Source organism: Phoenix dactylifera, unplaced genomic scaffold, assembly GCF_009389715.1.
Source record: "Phoenix dactylifera cultivar Barhee BC4 unplaced genomic scaffold, palm_55x_up_171113_PBpolish2nd_filt_p 000257F, whole genome shotgun sequence".
Classification (NCBI taxonomy): domain Eukaryota; kingdom Viridiplantae; phylum Streptophyta; class Magnoliopsida; order Arecales; family Arecaceae; genus Phoenix; species Phoenix dactylifera.
In genome coordinates, this window is record NW_024067750.1 from 467,261 (window position 1) to 482,119 (window position 14,859).

The following is a 14,859-nucleotide window of genomic DNA, read 5'->3' on the forward strand; positions in this document are numbered from 1 at the left end:
TATGTCTGCAATTGCACGCGATATTTTAGCTATGCCGATGTCCACAGTAGCATCGGAATCCGCTTTTAGTGCAGGTCGGCGTGTTCTTGAAGAAAAGAGAAGTAGGATGACTGGCGAAATGGTTGAGATGCTTCTCTGCTTCAAAGCTTGGTTGGATGCTGAGGCGAGACTTCAAGATAAAGGTGGACATAATACAACATCCTCTGATGATGATGATACAAACACTACTGAATAGTGAATACTGAATCACTGATGATTAGTAAGATTTCTTAATTTTTTATAATTGTACATTTTTATTTTTTTAATTGTTAAAGTGAGTCATCTCTATTTTTCTCCTTTCTTATTGTATTCTGGAGGTCAGACCAAGGTCCAAACCTCCCTTCATGTACCATTTTGATTTAAATTAATAAACTGGTAGGGGTCTATGCCAAACCCCCCACCATTAAGGTGGCTTTATATTAATAAATCCTTAGTTTTCAATATTTATTAATTTATTAAAAAAAATTATTTTCATTTATTTTAAGGGGGACGGGCCGTGCCTGGCCCGGCCCGGTTCAGGCCCTTATGGGCCGTTCTGGGCTGGTTCGCGGGCCGTGCCGGGCCCAGGCCCTTATGGGCCGTGCCGGGCTGGCCCGCGGGCCGTGCCAGCCCTGGCCCTTATGGGCCGTGCCGGGCTCGGTCCGCGGGCCAAAAAGTGGTAACCCAGCCCGGCCCCCTTTAATGGGCCGTGCTAGGCACGGCCCGTTACTGTAGCAAGCGGGCCGTGCCGGGCCATGGGCGGCCCGGCCCAGTGCCCATCTCTACAAGAAAGCAAAGGGCGACACCTAGCCAGCCGACGCCCGCGCGCGGTCTGGCAGACCGCGCGCACAAGGGATCTAGCCAGCTCGCCATGCCAGCTCCAGCCAACAGCAGGAAACCACCGCAAGGCCACAACCCCAGCCAATCTGCATGCCACAGCCATAGCTAAGGCAATGCCAAGAACCACCAGCCGAACCAATCAGCAACTGAATGGCAACCATGCCATCTCATTAGCCATCATAAGAGCAAGGTTTGCAGTGGTTGCCATCAAGTTATCAAGCTATGGAGAAGATCAGAACTGCAGCAACACATGGCGGCCTCCCATGCAATGTAAAGACCTGTATAAAGGCCTAAGTGAGGAGAGTTGAGGGGACTTTTAGAACATTGTTTAGCCACCATAGAGTGTGTTTAGCCGCATAGGCTTGGGTAGGCAAATTGCCTAATTTCGGTCCCAAGGAATTTGGGACTTAGGCTAAGGCAGGGTATATCAACCCTCCTTAGATTAGGCTAAGGTTGGGACATCAAGCCCTTCTTAGATTCATTGTATTTCCTTTCTTTAATTGGAATCAAAGCAGCCATTTGCTGCCTCAATCATCTCTTTGAGTAGTCTGCAATTGGCCTCAATTGCCTAAGGGTCCGAAAAGAAAATTATCCTCCATTCTTAGCCAAATCAAGCTTGGAGTTAGAAGAATTCACAAGTGCCAAATTTCCAAAATCAGCCCGACGTTACCTCACTTCAATCAAGGCACAACATAAAAGACCAACGCCAAAGGAGCAAAAGAAACCCCTTGGTGTGGTTGGCGAGTGACCAACGCTAGACCCCACCACCTGTACGTTGTATCACATGAAACCCACAAAAGGCCAGGTACAACCCTCGTGCAAGCAAGCAGGGTTTTGCACATCTTTCTACCGAGGGGAACACAGGAAGGATCTCTTACCAAAAAGACACGGTAAAGATCTTGAAGTATAACGCCATGCATTTTACTCTTACTGTGACATGAAAGCATTGGATAAGAGCTTTTGCTTTGATATAATGATGCGCTTTACCTGAGGCAAAATAGGTTGCTAACGCCAGATCCAATTGAAAGCTCAAAAAGTGCAATATTCTATGATGATGATACAGACAGGATAATAACAAGTTAGTGTTATGAAAGGTTTCTTCAGACCTTGTTTCCAGCAACTAGATCCTTGATGCCCTAGGAAAACCAAGTCAAGCAGTCGTAGTGATCAAGTTGATGATACTCCAGGCATCATAATGGCAAGGATTCTGTTGTCAGATCCATCACCAATTATGGACCCACAGGGAGATCTATAGTAAATCATGCTTTTTCTATGGCTGTGATTTGATCTTCTAATGTTTTAGCCAATAGTTCCTGAGCTGAGCTATATGCAATAGTATCTCATCCCGACCTTGGTTGGTAACACTGCTAGTCATGATCCATGGTGGTGCTGCCTGAAAAAATTCCCGTATCAAGGTTTGAAAGTCTTCAACATTTTCCTCAGGTCTTTTACCACCATTCTTTTTCTTCCTGCGCTTGTCGCACTTCGTGAAAATTAATGTCATTGGAATCTGAGAGAACAAGTTCAAGATGGAAAGATAAATATCTTCATAATAGATTGTTAGCTATATCACTATCTACCCAAGCAAGATAAACTAGAAACATTATGAGCTGAACCAAACATATGTCCTACAAAGTGAAAGATAATAAACATAAATCTCGGAAAACATCAATTGCGGCCCTAACAGAGTTGGACTTCAACTACTACCACAGAAGCTCCTATAGCTTTAAACTTCCTTGCCTCTGAACTTCCTCACATTACACACACATCAAATGATTTCTACCAAGTTCCTCATTAATACACCGCCATATCTGATTGCCTGCTGGTTAAGGGCAGGTTATCAGTTTAACCAGTTGAACACATGCTAAAAAGCAAGGGTTAAAATTATTCAGTCAAAGTCCCCAACATCTGCTTAACATGGTTACCTTTATTTCATCAATGTCAACCAAACAGTGGATGACCTTAACCGCTGGTTGGCTGGTTCAGGGGTGGTTACAAATGGTTAATCTATCTTCCCTGGTTAGCTATTCAGCATCCAAACGCAGCACCCATTATTCCCCAAAGAGGCTGTTATAAAGAATCTCTTCTCTCGAACTTGTTCTTCAATATAATCCTAGTCATATGGCTGCCACAAGCCACTATGTCTGTTGGCTTATAACAGCATATCACAGATCAGTATTAAAATATATATTATATGCACTTTTACATAACAATAAATACAACTAATTAACACTATTGTAAAAGTGAGAACGAACAGTACCATTATTGTAGGAACATATTCAGATTAGCCACTGCTTACAGGCTGCTAAATATTATAATAATGCAGCAGAAGTGAATCACAAACCATTATAATAGCTAAAACAGTCATTATACAGTGCTGCAGAAAACCAAAACTTGGACAGAGCAAAGCAGGTGTTGAGTAAAAAGAACCTTATTTCTAAGCTTTTGCCAATACTATGCTTGAGGGGAGAAAAAACTGCCACTGACCCAAAATTAAAGCTAATCAAGAAAAAAAAAATCTTACCTGATTTTGGCCGAGCTTGAGGGGAGAAAAAACTGCCACTAACCCAAAATTAAAGCTAATCAAGAAAAAAAAATCTTACCTGATTTTGGCCGAGCCAACTGGCGAATTCAAGGTCAATCTTTTTTGCAGGGATGCTGGCATCTATAAGAAGAAGCACAGACACCAATGTTTCTCGGTTGAGGAAGTAATCTTTGGTAAATTTTTCCCAGTTAGTCCGTACTTCATGTGGCGCAGAAGCATATCTGCTCAGCAAGCATGTTGACAACAGTTAGAAACTGAAAAACAAATCTAGCAAATATAAGACCATCTACTTGAATTTAAACTGCAAATGTTACTCATCCCAATTTTGTTCGAGCAGGTAAACTAGTTGACAAGGCTGTACGAATGATTTTTTTTCCTCTATAGTTTGGACCCCAAGAACTCAATAATTTGTGGGTTTAGATAAAGTTTTTTATGCATTCATACAATCAGACATAACATCGTGTCATAGGTGGCTCACGACCAAGAAAACAGTTATCCAACTGTGCAATATATTGGCAATTTGGCATCAACCCACATACGCTAGGAATTCATCACATATAACATTTCTTATGCATAAAAAGAAATAGTTCAGGCTTACAGCAACGTGATGGGATGAGAGGAGAATCAAAATTTATAACGACAGAAAACTTCTTCAAAGTTCTTCAATTCTATATCAGGAACGAATAAAATATCCTGCTTTGAAAGGGAATCTCAGGTTTTGAGGAGGACGATCTGGATTGCTTCGAAAATTTGAGGCATCCTGGATTACAGCACTTGCCTAATATTTTGAGTATGTAGAAGCATGTTATTTGGAATATATCCTTGGGAAAGTTTTGAGAAGGGAAGTCACAATTAGAAAATATTAGAAACTGCTAGTACTTTCAACTAATTTGCTATTTTTGCAGGATAAGAGGGTGGATGTTATATTGATGGATTGTTTCTAGCAGTAACAAAATCAACAGTTCTCACATTGAAGGATCCACAGATGATTTCTAACAAAGCGCTTAGGTTTTACCTGTTGCAACTTGCCATTCAGTATACGATACTCTAGGTTAAGGAGATTAAGAGCTAGGGAGTTTGGTCCTATTTTTTCATTAACAAGGACAACTAACATGCATACACACCTTGCGGCTATACAGGTAAAAAATAGGAGACCATTGCTAGGCTGATAATGCTGATGAGTGGAAATTAGCAAATGATTGTGAATAATGAAATTCCATAAATCAACAAATGCACAAAAGAAACTTGCAAAGGACTCCATTGTGCATTGCCACGAAAGTTAAAGATAAGCATCAAACTGAAATCAGCAAGATTGTGATTACAATTACTGTTCTTGTGTAAGAATCCTTGGCACGAGAAGATATGATACCTAAGACTTGCCTGAGAGTGGTTTATGCTAATTCTATATGTTTTTAATCATCAAAGATGACATTGACATTGATTAGTCTTGGGGCAAAGTTTGTGCTTTAGTGTTTTCCGAGTGAAGTGATTGACCCAGCCTCCACTAAGAAAACAAATCCCAAGCACACTCTTGACACAACCAGTATTTCAATGTGGGAGCCTGCTATTTTGTCCTAGTCAACAACCACTCCATCACTTGACCGTTGGTTAAAAGACTTCATTAGTTCAATCTAAAGAAATAGTTGCTAAAAGCAAATGATTAATCATTTATATTCTAGATAGGCTCGCAAAGTTTCAAATTTAAATCAGAAAACTAAATAAGCAGTCAAACGGTTGATGTACATCAGGGTATAAAACACATGCAGGAGAAAAAGGAGTAACTTTCCAAGCATGTAATCAGTACAATCATAAGTAGTACAATTAGAATACCAACAGTTCAAAGCTGGGAGTTCGATCTTACCCATATCCAGGCAAATCCACAAGATACCAACTATCATTTATCCTAAAATGATTGATGCATTGAGTTTTACCTGCAATTCCAGATAACAGTCTTGTGTAAATCATATCACCTTTATGCAAATATTAGAATTTCAGTACAGCGGTGCTGCAAAATCAATCATTATAACAGGATGAAACTACATTCAATAAATTCAAGAACAGGATATAATCATATAACATGTAAACCAAAAAAACATTACAGTAAAGAGCACGATGCCAGTTAATTTCTTGTAGATTAAAGTAAAAAATGCTAAATGGCAATAGTACGTTTTTTTTTTTTGATAAGATTCTTTCGATATTCCTACATGCTCACAAACCCTAAACCCTAATGAAACGAGAACGAGGTGCAGAGATAAATATTTCCAACAACCAAAAAAGAATCGAGAAGAAAGAAAAGTTGCAATCGACCTACCGGGCTTCTTGGAGGTAAGAGCGAGGCGCTTTCTTCGGACAAGGGAATTAAGAAGAGAGGACTTGCCGACGTTGGAGCGGCCGACGAGGGCGAACTCGGGGCGGCCGTCGGCGGGGCAGTCCTCTGTACGGACGCTGCTCTTTACAAACTCGGCGGTGGTCACCTGGGCGTCGTGCGCGTAGGTGCCGAGCACGATATTAGACCCTTTGAGCACTCTCCCGAAGGCCGCCGTCGACCCCTCGGGTAGTTCGACCTCCGGCGGGACGAAGAGCTTCTCGAGGGGGATCTTGATCTGGTGGTCCTCGTCGGTGTCGAGAAAGGATTCCGAGGGGGCGGAGACGGGGACGGAGAGGGGGACGGCGAGATGGGATCGGGGAGCGAAGGAGGCGGAGCGGGAGAAGAGGGAGGCAGAGGCGGTTCTTTTGTTGGGGAAGAGGAGGAGATGCGCGTAGAGGGAGGGCGGCGGCGGGTTGGAGGAGGAGATAGGGAAGAGGAAGCGGGGGAGGTTGCGGCAATGGAGGAGCATCGTCGTTTTGAGTTGCCGCGGGGCAAGCAAGAGCTGAGATGGGCTCAGTCGCGGATAAAATCGGGCGGAGAGAGAATGGACCGCTACCAAAACCCAATTACTACTGGATTCGGGTCTGAGTGGCCTGGATACAGACCGATTTCGATTCGTACCCGGCGTTGTATCATCCCCCAGTTGCGACTATGCTGCACTTGTGTGATTTTTAGTTATACATGGGAACTGAGACTTTCCCAACTGTTGCTGCTGGAAATCAATTTTTTCCGGATGTCAAGCTGGTTGAGTTGCTGGAGAGCTTGGCGATTGACTGTTCAGGCCATAACAAGCAGTAGAAGATCGTAATGCACCTTTGAGATGGCAAAATAGTGATCCATGTGTTCGAATGACGATGGTTCTAATGCCAGCCATACCTAGGATGGTGTTGGAAAGAGTAAATCATGCTCGAATCTTTGCTTTGACGCTAGATCAATCTGAAACAACAAAGATGAAGAAATCTTCTTATCAAAAAATGTCCTGTAGATGATCATCTGATGCTTAAACTAAATAAATTCTCAGAGAACAATAAAAATATTGTAAGAGCAGCACAACGGCAGCATAACTTTTAGATACTCTTCCAAAACTGAGTTTGCAGCCAGAAATTTTTCATGAAGCAATCAGGATGCAGTTGGAAACAATGGTTGGATACGGTTTATGTTGGTGTCAACCCAAACTAACTGCTTGGTTGCAGGCTGAGGTTGTACCTGATTGAGCTACGACGAAAAGAACCCATTCTTGAGCTGCGTTATCCAAGATCTAGATCTTCGTGGGCTTAGTTCTCAACATGTTAACCATGTCGCAGGGAGTCTATGGGCTCAACCTGGCATAATTTGGAGGTTAGGCCGGAGGAGCTTGTGGACATCCAGGATTCAGAAACTGATAAGGTCGTGTCGAGTTTGATCATCACTAGTGCTATGGCAGACCGTTTGGCTGGTGCTCTGACAATGCCTGAAACACTTAGATAGGTATTGTCTTGACTCCAAAGCACCGTGAGTCCGTGACCTTTACTGTGCAGCATCAGCTAAAATAAACTTCTCAAGATGATTATAAATCGAAACAGCTTTAGAGAGGCATTCTCCTACTCTAGATGGCAGACACAACTTTTGTCTAGGCAGACTCTGTGTCAGCAACCATGCACCATCTTCCACTCATATCTGACCTAGCAATTTTTGAGATGTTAAATCAATCAGTCAACTAAATGGTATTTACATGTCCATATACAAGTATCTTCTTGACTGCTGAAGAAGAGAAGAGACACCAAGGCAGGTAAAAGAAATGGAAAGAAAAGCTACGGTTTTCCTTTACAAGAAGGCCGAGTATAATGTTGTTTGAGGTCATTAATAGTGGCTAATAGTCACATCCCACACGTAATTTGTGAATAGGTTGATTTCAGAAGCAGCCCAGGAAGCCCAGTTCACTGCAGTGCCAAAGAAGAGCTCCCAAAACCAGAGATCCAGTGCAAGGACCGATGAGAAGATAAACAAAGCCAGCGTCTCGTACCTGTTCAGAGGCCAACCTGATAGCTTGGCCAATGTCCTAAGGAACGGGAGCGAGTTGCTATCAAGCTCTCGATTCCTTATCGACCAAGCTGTTATCCACTGCACTCGACAGGGTACCATGTCAAACTCTTCACGTAATCGTCTTCCCAAGTCTGGCATATGCCCACCTCCATACAGCACTGCTACTCTCTTGTTCCCACTCTCTATTGCGCTATGCAATGCCACAGTCGCAGCTCTATTCCTTTCGCCAATTATAACTGATTTCTCCTCTAGGGCTGCAGTTATAGCTGTGAACCTTCACAAACAAACTCCAGACATTTCACGTTAGAGCACATTCTCATGAAACTACAGTAACATTTCAGACTGTACTAGCAAGTGGAAAATCAGCTTTTCATTTGATATATCAGATGGAAAATACAGCTGTCAAAGATGCGCATTCAGTTCCTTCGATTGCCAGAATCATAAGATATAAAAGTGCAACGGTCTATCAATAGTGAAATCATTCAATAGGTTCTCTTTCAGGGCTCTGTGAAAATTAAGTTTATGATAACTCGATGCGTGCATATTTCTTCCAGATTGGATAAACTTTTATTGCAGAAAACTTTGCCAAAGAAGGGATTTTAAGGGGACGAAGCATATTGTCAGTGGATGAAAAAGGAATTCTCAGCACCAATATTATCAAGAGTTTACCTGGGCTCTGTATGATGTTCGATTTTTTAGAACAAAAGCTGCCAAATCACACTTATTAGATGTGTAACTTAGTGTACCACTTGAGTGACTCTAGGTAAGATATAGAAGCCCATAGTGGATAGAGAATGACTCTTATAGTCTAGGTATGAGTGAAATGTGCAACAAGAAAATCAAGGATTGATGAAGTTTGGAGGTGCATCCATCATGATGCAGGACTTGGGTCCATTGACTCAACTTTCTTGGTTTAATTTTTCAAATTTCTGCTCTGTGCTTTACTTTCTTTCTGCTTGTTGCCCCTCTTCTCCTGATCATCTTGTTAACATACAGTGGAGCATCATCTTTGATTCTTTGTACTTTATTCTCTGATGTTTAAATTTTAAAGATATCTTTCACAGCCTATGTTTTTGGGGAGGAAAAAATCAGGATTCCTAATGATAAATGATGTGGAGTTCTAAAAGGAGCTGCAGTGATTTCCTTAACAAAGCACTTTGTTCAGGCATAAAGCAGACACAAGGCTTGGAATAAGTCTTATGCCCGCCAAACAGCATGTTCAAGGAATAGTTATGCCAGTCAAACTTGCTTATGACAGGCATGGCCATTCCATGGGAGAGATGTGATAGGCTATTCTTTGGCAAAAAAGTGTCATTTCTGCTACTTTTTGCTTTCCTACAGACAAAATACCCTCATTCAAAAGTATTCCAAAAATAATAGCCAAATGGAAATTGGAATAGCTTGTATCATAAATATTCCTAGAGGCATGACTTTTGCTATTCCCATTATTCCTGAACCAAACGAAGCCTAAAAGCCCAAAAAAGAAGACGAAGAAGAAGAAGAGGGGGGAATTCCTAATTAGTAAAAGCATCCCCTGTATGGAAAGCAAGGATACTCAGGCACATGAATATAAAAACTCTATGAAGGATAACTTTGAAGACCGATGCACAAACTCTTTCTTGTGCTAAGCTACAACAATAATGAATGCATATACTGGATCAAATGCTATACCTATATTCATTATACAAGCTAGCACTGACATGTGAGATCAAGCATTGATAATGTAGACATAGACTTTCTTTTGTTTCCATACAAGGACATGTCAACAGTGTACATAGTGCATGATGCATGCATATGTAAACATGTGGCAAGAATAGAAATATTTGCATTTTGCAGATAATGGTACCAAGGAAGCCACCTCATTCAGCACTAACATTTGAGAGAAATAATTTACTTCCAGGCTAAGAAGTGGAGACAGAAAATGGTCCATGAACTGATATGACTGTCAGTCAACATGCTCTGCTGCAATTTACCAAATACAAAAAACTAAACTTAACCTCATAAAGAATATAATAATGTTTTCAAGGAAAGGGCCAGGAATAATTATGATACAAGAAGAACAGCAACTTCTCAGCTAGTGTTGTGACCAAGGTTTGAATAATTGATATCAGAGCACATTTCAATTAGCTGATGGCAGTACTGGTACTTCCGAATTATGCCATAATACTTTGAAGCAATTGAAACTGGTTTCATATAACTATAAAGGGGAAATATCAGTGTTGTTAAGGGCGCACCTAGAAGTGGAAGGCACTCCCAAGAACCTTAGTGCCTCACCCATCAAAATGCATGCCTTGCATTCACTCCGTTGAAGCACTTAGATGTTAAAAAAAGGAGGACCTTCTTGATTGTTTGTTTTGTGCATGTGATGTTGCTGTGGTCGATTTCTGGGCTCCACCAAATATATTATGTACGTATGTCCATGAGAATGCTTATATGCATATGCAAATATGCATACACATGTCTGTGCACATGCTTGCCAACATACTTGTGTAAACGTATGCACACACTTATGTGCAAAGATATGTACATCACATGTCCGCACACATATAGCCTTACTTTGTTAAGGCTGCCTTTGTGCTTTGTGCTTAAGTTCCAAGAGAACGCCTTGAGCCTTTGACAACTTTGAGAAATATGAAAAAATGTTTAAAAAAGATATGAAGAAGAAAAAGAAAAAATACTAAAATTGTTAGACCTAGGTGAAACACTTCCACCTAAGTTGGTCAGCTCTGTGCATGTTCAAATTGTCATTCCTCATTCTAACTCTTCCCGGGAATACGAGTTCTAGTGTGTGCAACTAACCATACTACCAATGTTGGCTATCATGGAATAAATATAACCATTGTGCATTTAGAAATAACATATTTTCCATCTTCCAAACTCTAATTGGTAGTTATGAAAGAATCAAGATAGAAATTCAAGAAACGATGGCAGGAGCAACATCACATGAACATGTCCATCACAATATCAATATATTTGCCCAGGAGAGAGCCAAAATTATTCCATGTCGACCACAATACATAAAGTCCATCTAAACATGTCAACGACACAATCTCCTGTAAATGGGTATGATAGAGGTAATTTAACCAAAAAAGAAGAGAGTTCGCTTTTATAAATTTGCTGGCAAGTTGATTACAACTTTTCTTGTTTGTGTAGTGTACATGTCATGGGACTAATATCATATTAGTCTTTCCGGTTCTTCTTTGGATATAAAATATTATCTTTTCATAAAATATGAGATCTGCTTCTGCAAGTGAACAAGCTACCTATTTGTGGGCACTATCCTTCCTTTAGGTGGAAGGTTTGTACACAGTAAATATAATTTTTAGAAAAATTTCATCAACGTGAAAGAAAAAAAGTGATGACCTCGGTAGTATAGGCATGAGCATGAGCACCTATAATTATACTATATGCAATATGTACATAAACTATAACAAATTAACAAGCAACAAATGTTAGTTTACATGTAAGAAATGCAAATTTGCCCTCCTCTCTGCCAAAGATTTCAAGATAGACAATAAAGAACATCAATTGTGGGTAGCTTTGAACAGAGCCTGACAGATGGAGCAAGACTGTGGATTTCAAATTGAAGACGGTGTACATTAATATGCCATGAATCTGTATGTGTATGACAGTACAGAGGGGACAAGTACTCACTCTGAAGTTAGCCGCTTGGCCAGGAAAATCTTCATCGCAGCTCCAAAATCCAGCCTCGACAGTGCTTCTAGCTCAGGTTTTTCTGCGGTCTGACTTTCCAAAGGTGCACAAATGCTGCTGATGATAAAAAGTCCGACAAGTGGCATGGGTAGCACCCGGGAAGCCCAAAGTAGCGTTGATCTCCAAGGCCCAAGATCATCTCGTATGGATGCTGGTTGCACAAATGCTTTTGTCGATTTGAGAGTCATGTCTTTTGCAAATGTGAAAAAGCTTTCGCCTCTTTCATGCTAGAGGAAATCAATGACAAGTTTTAGTTGAATTGAGATATTCAGTTGTTAGCAACCAAACCATCATTGAATTTCACAAAAGCAGCAAATAGCAGTTTCGAGATAAATATGTACATTTATATAATAGAAAGAATATGCATTATCTAAGTTACTGACAGACTTACAGGTGATAAGGAAGTAACAAGAATGCTAGAATTTTTTAATTAAACAACCATAACTCTCTAAAATAGAAAACAGAATCTTATGGGGACCTCAATAATGAAAAGAATTTAAGTTCTGCACTTACTAGAAGATGGGGTAAGAATTGAAGAAACATACAAACAAGAGGGAGAAACTAAGAGAGGAAAAGCACCTGAAGTAGCTTGAAAGTCTCATAGTCAAGGTCTGCGTGATGCCAATTTTCACCCTCATAATTAAGACAATCTAATTGGAAATCCAGCGAAAGAATTTGAGCCATCTTCCTTTGAATGAATCCAAGAATATTGAAGCCCTTAGAACGTGAAGTTTTTGGCCTTTTAGTAGATACTGAGTATCTCCTATTCTCTAGGTTATCCCTGCTTGTCACCATCTCATAGAGGACACGATCATAAAGTTCAAGTCCTTTTTGCAGGGTCTCAAAGTATCTGCACGTGTCAGTAACAACCCAATCTCAATTATGTTGGAAGCTGATGAAAGAATATATTCAACTTAGGTCTCATCTAAACTAAGAAGTGGTTCAATCTTAAATGCAGCAAACAGAGTAACTTGTTCATTAGAGCGGCTTTGGCAGAGGTATCTCCTCATTCTGAAGTCTGTAGGGTGTGAAATTGTTCTCAGAATCCTGCAGTCAAGTTTGTTGTACACAAGATGAAGGCCAAGCAAAAGACAATATGGTGACCTCAAAATTGTGGGAAGCTTCTACAAGATAATTCACACAATTCTCAAACATGTGCACTTTTTTGGGCATACCATTCTAACAAAAGCATCATATGGCCTCCCTTAAGATTAAGCATATCGTTGGTATGCCTGTAGCAATTCCAAGCACAAGGGCATACCAAGTCCCTTTGACAACTTGGACAAAATGCTATAACTTTCTTCTCTAGTTTCTTGTCATCATGGGTGAAAAATCTGGATAAACTGAAAACCATAAATCTAGAGATTTTAATATCTTCAGGTCTTCAAAGACTATCAAGAAAATTTTTGCAACTCCAGAATATTTCATTTTCATATAAAGGCACAAATAGCATATGAAATTTGGGTAATAAATAAATCTAAAGGAACCCAGTGAAGGAACTGACCAGGGGACCTGAAAAATGAAAAGAAAATACTGATGAAGCAACTAATCACGCTGCTATGTACCAACAAATGGAGATTAAATGACAAAACTTTGATTTATCTCCCCCCCAATAAAACACAGCAATATGAGTCATTTTTGGCAATAATACTGTTCATGAGATGAACACCTTGAAGATGGGAAATGATGGGATGAATGTTCGTTAAAATTGGGAAGAGTAGGGTAAAAATCAGTACATCTGAGACAAAGAACCTGCAATGATTGAGCATGAAGTGGTGCAAAATGTAACGAACTGACATACGAATGGGGGAAAAATGAGAACACCATTTTAAGTAGATGGGTTCTTAGTTCAAGTATCAAAATTTCTAGAAAATATGCAACTGCAAATAAAAGGGCGACCTAAGAGGTCTGAGGAGGGTCAGATATACACAGCCTTAACCCCAACCCACGACACCTAGGTCACAATAAAGCAAACTTACCGTGGCATAAATGTTTCGTCATAACCATCAGGATTAAGTTTTCTTATTTCTTTCAATCTTCTTTCTTCTTGTGATGTAAAGATAGGGGAACCCATCATCCAGTGTTAAGTTCATTTCTAAGAAAGATATTTTATAATTGCAAAAACCTCTATAATCTACAAAAGAAAATCTAAGTCAAGCCAACTAACTCTTTGTCTGCAATGTGGATTGTCGATACCAAATCCACCTGCAAAGACGAAGAAAAAACAAATCAATAACCAAAGAAGATGAAGAAACTGAAGAAGAGCGGGGACAGAGATAGAAAGATCCGGGCAACTACCTGGAGAAATGGATCGAGCAATGACCACGGAAACTTCTTCCGATAGCTGACAACGGCCGTCTGCAGCTCGCCGCCGCCGTCGCCTTCGCCCCCATCGCCCCTTCTGAATCTCATGAAAGCCGAGATGGAATTGTTCTCCAGGAACTGCTCCGCTCCAGCGGAATCATCATCGATCGCAGCGGAGAGCTTCGCAACCACTCTTGCCTTCGGATAATTTATCCGGCGGGAAGAAGAAAACGACGAAGATAGAGAGGAGAGCAATGGCCGGGGATTTAGGGGTCCAGCGATTCGCAAGGAGCGAGGGAATGGGATCGATGGAACCGATGAAGCGTCGAAAGGGGATTTGGACGGGAACGAATAGAAAGATGAGGAGTAGAGCACGAAGGAAAGAGAGGCGGACACCATTGCTCTCCCCTCGCCGCGAGTGACAGAGAGAAGGGCGGAGGAGACAAGCCGGGAGTTGGGCGATGACCTTTGTGGTCGCGTTCTCGCACACGCGAACGCAAGCGAGTTCCCAGTTCTTATCACCGGGTAAGATCACACCCAGACTCCCGGTGCAAAAGGAAGAGGCAGTCTCTCGCCGCATCATCGGTTGATGGTCCGAAATTGTAGAACCGTTGGATTTTTATGATTCACAATATTGGCCACAAATAATTAGACAGGGGAACTTTGGTTCCATCATACGTCTTGTATTAACCATCACGTATATAAACGGTCATCAAAAAATGGCAGGTCATAAATATTAAATCCTCATTTGGCTCATGGCGCTTGGCATATTACGCTAGCCATGATATCCTAGATTTAGATGTGTGGAATATTTGACCACCAATAGTGACACTGCTATGAGATTTTAAATTTAGGCTGCATTTCTTTCGCAGCGTGAATTAGAATTAGAATTAAAATGAGAATATATTGGAGTAGAAATCAGAATGGCCATGTTCTCCAATGCATTTGATTCATGATCGTAATTAAAATAGAAATCGAATACTATACAAGAATCCATATTGGATTTAAAGGAATTGATGTATTTCCATCCTCCTGAAATCAAAATTCA

At 40.8% G+C, this 14,859-nt stretch overlaps 2 protein-coding genes across 2 annotated transcripts; both read right to left on the reverse strand.

Moving 5' to 3' along the window:
- Window positions 1-1,804: 1,804 nt before the first annotated feature.
- On the reverse strand, window positions 1,805-6,652 carry LOC103721542 (GTP-binding protein At2g22870). The gene is made up of 4 exons (XM_008811808.4): window positions 5,715-6,652; window positions 5,265-5,334; window positions 3,462-3,624; window positions 1,805-2,368 (listed from the first exon to the last, which is right to left on the reverse strand). Exons 1-4 carry the CDS (start codon window positions 6,238-6,240, stop codon window positions 2,150-2,152), a joined length of 978 nt encoding a protein of 325 aa, XP_008810030.1. The 5' UTR covers window positions 6,241-6,652; the 3' UTR covers window positions 1,805-2,149.
- Window positions 6,653-6,722: 70 nt separating this feature from the next.
- On the reverse strand, window positions 6,723-14,339 carry LOC103721540. Its single transcript, XM_039117673.1, has 6 exons — window positions 13,806-14,339; window positions 13,675-13,712; window positions 12,087-12,357; window positions 11,448-11,734; window positions 7,774-8,067; window positions 6,723-7,432 (listed from the first exon to the last, which is right to left on the reverse strand). The coding sequence occupies exons 1-6, from the start codon at window positions 14,208-14,210 to the stop codon at window positions 7,381-7,383; spliced, it is 1,347 nt and encodes a 448-aa protein (XP_038973601.1). The 5' UTR covers window positions 14,211-14,339; the 3' UTR covers window positions 6,723-7,380.
- Between the last annotated feature and the right edge of the window lie 520 nt (window positions 14,340-14,859).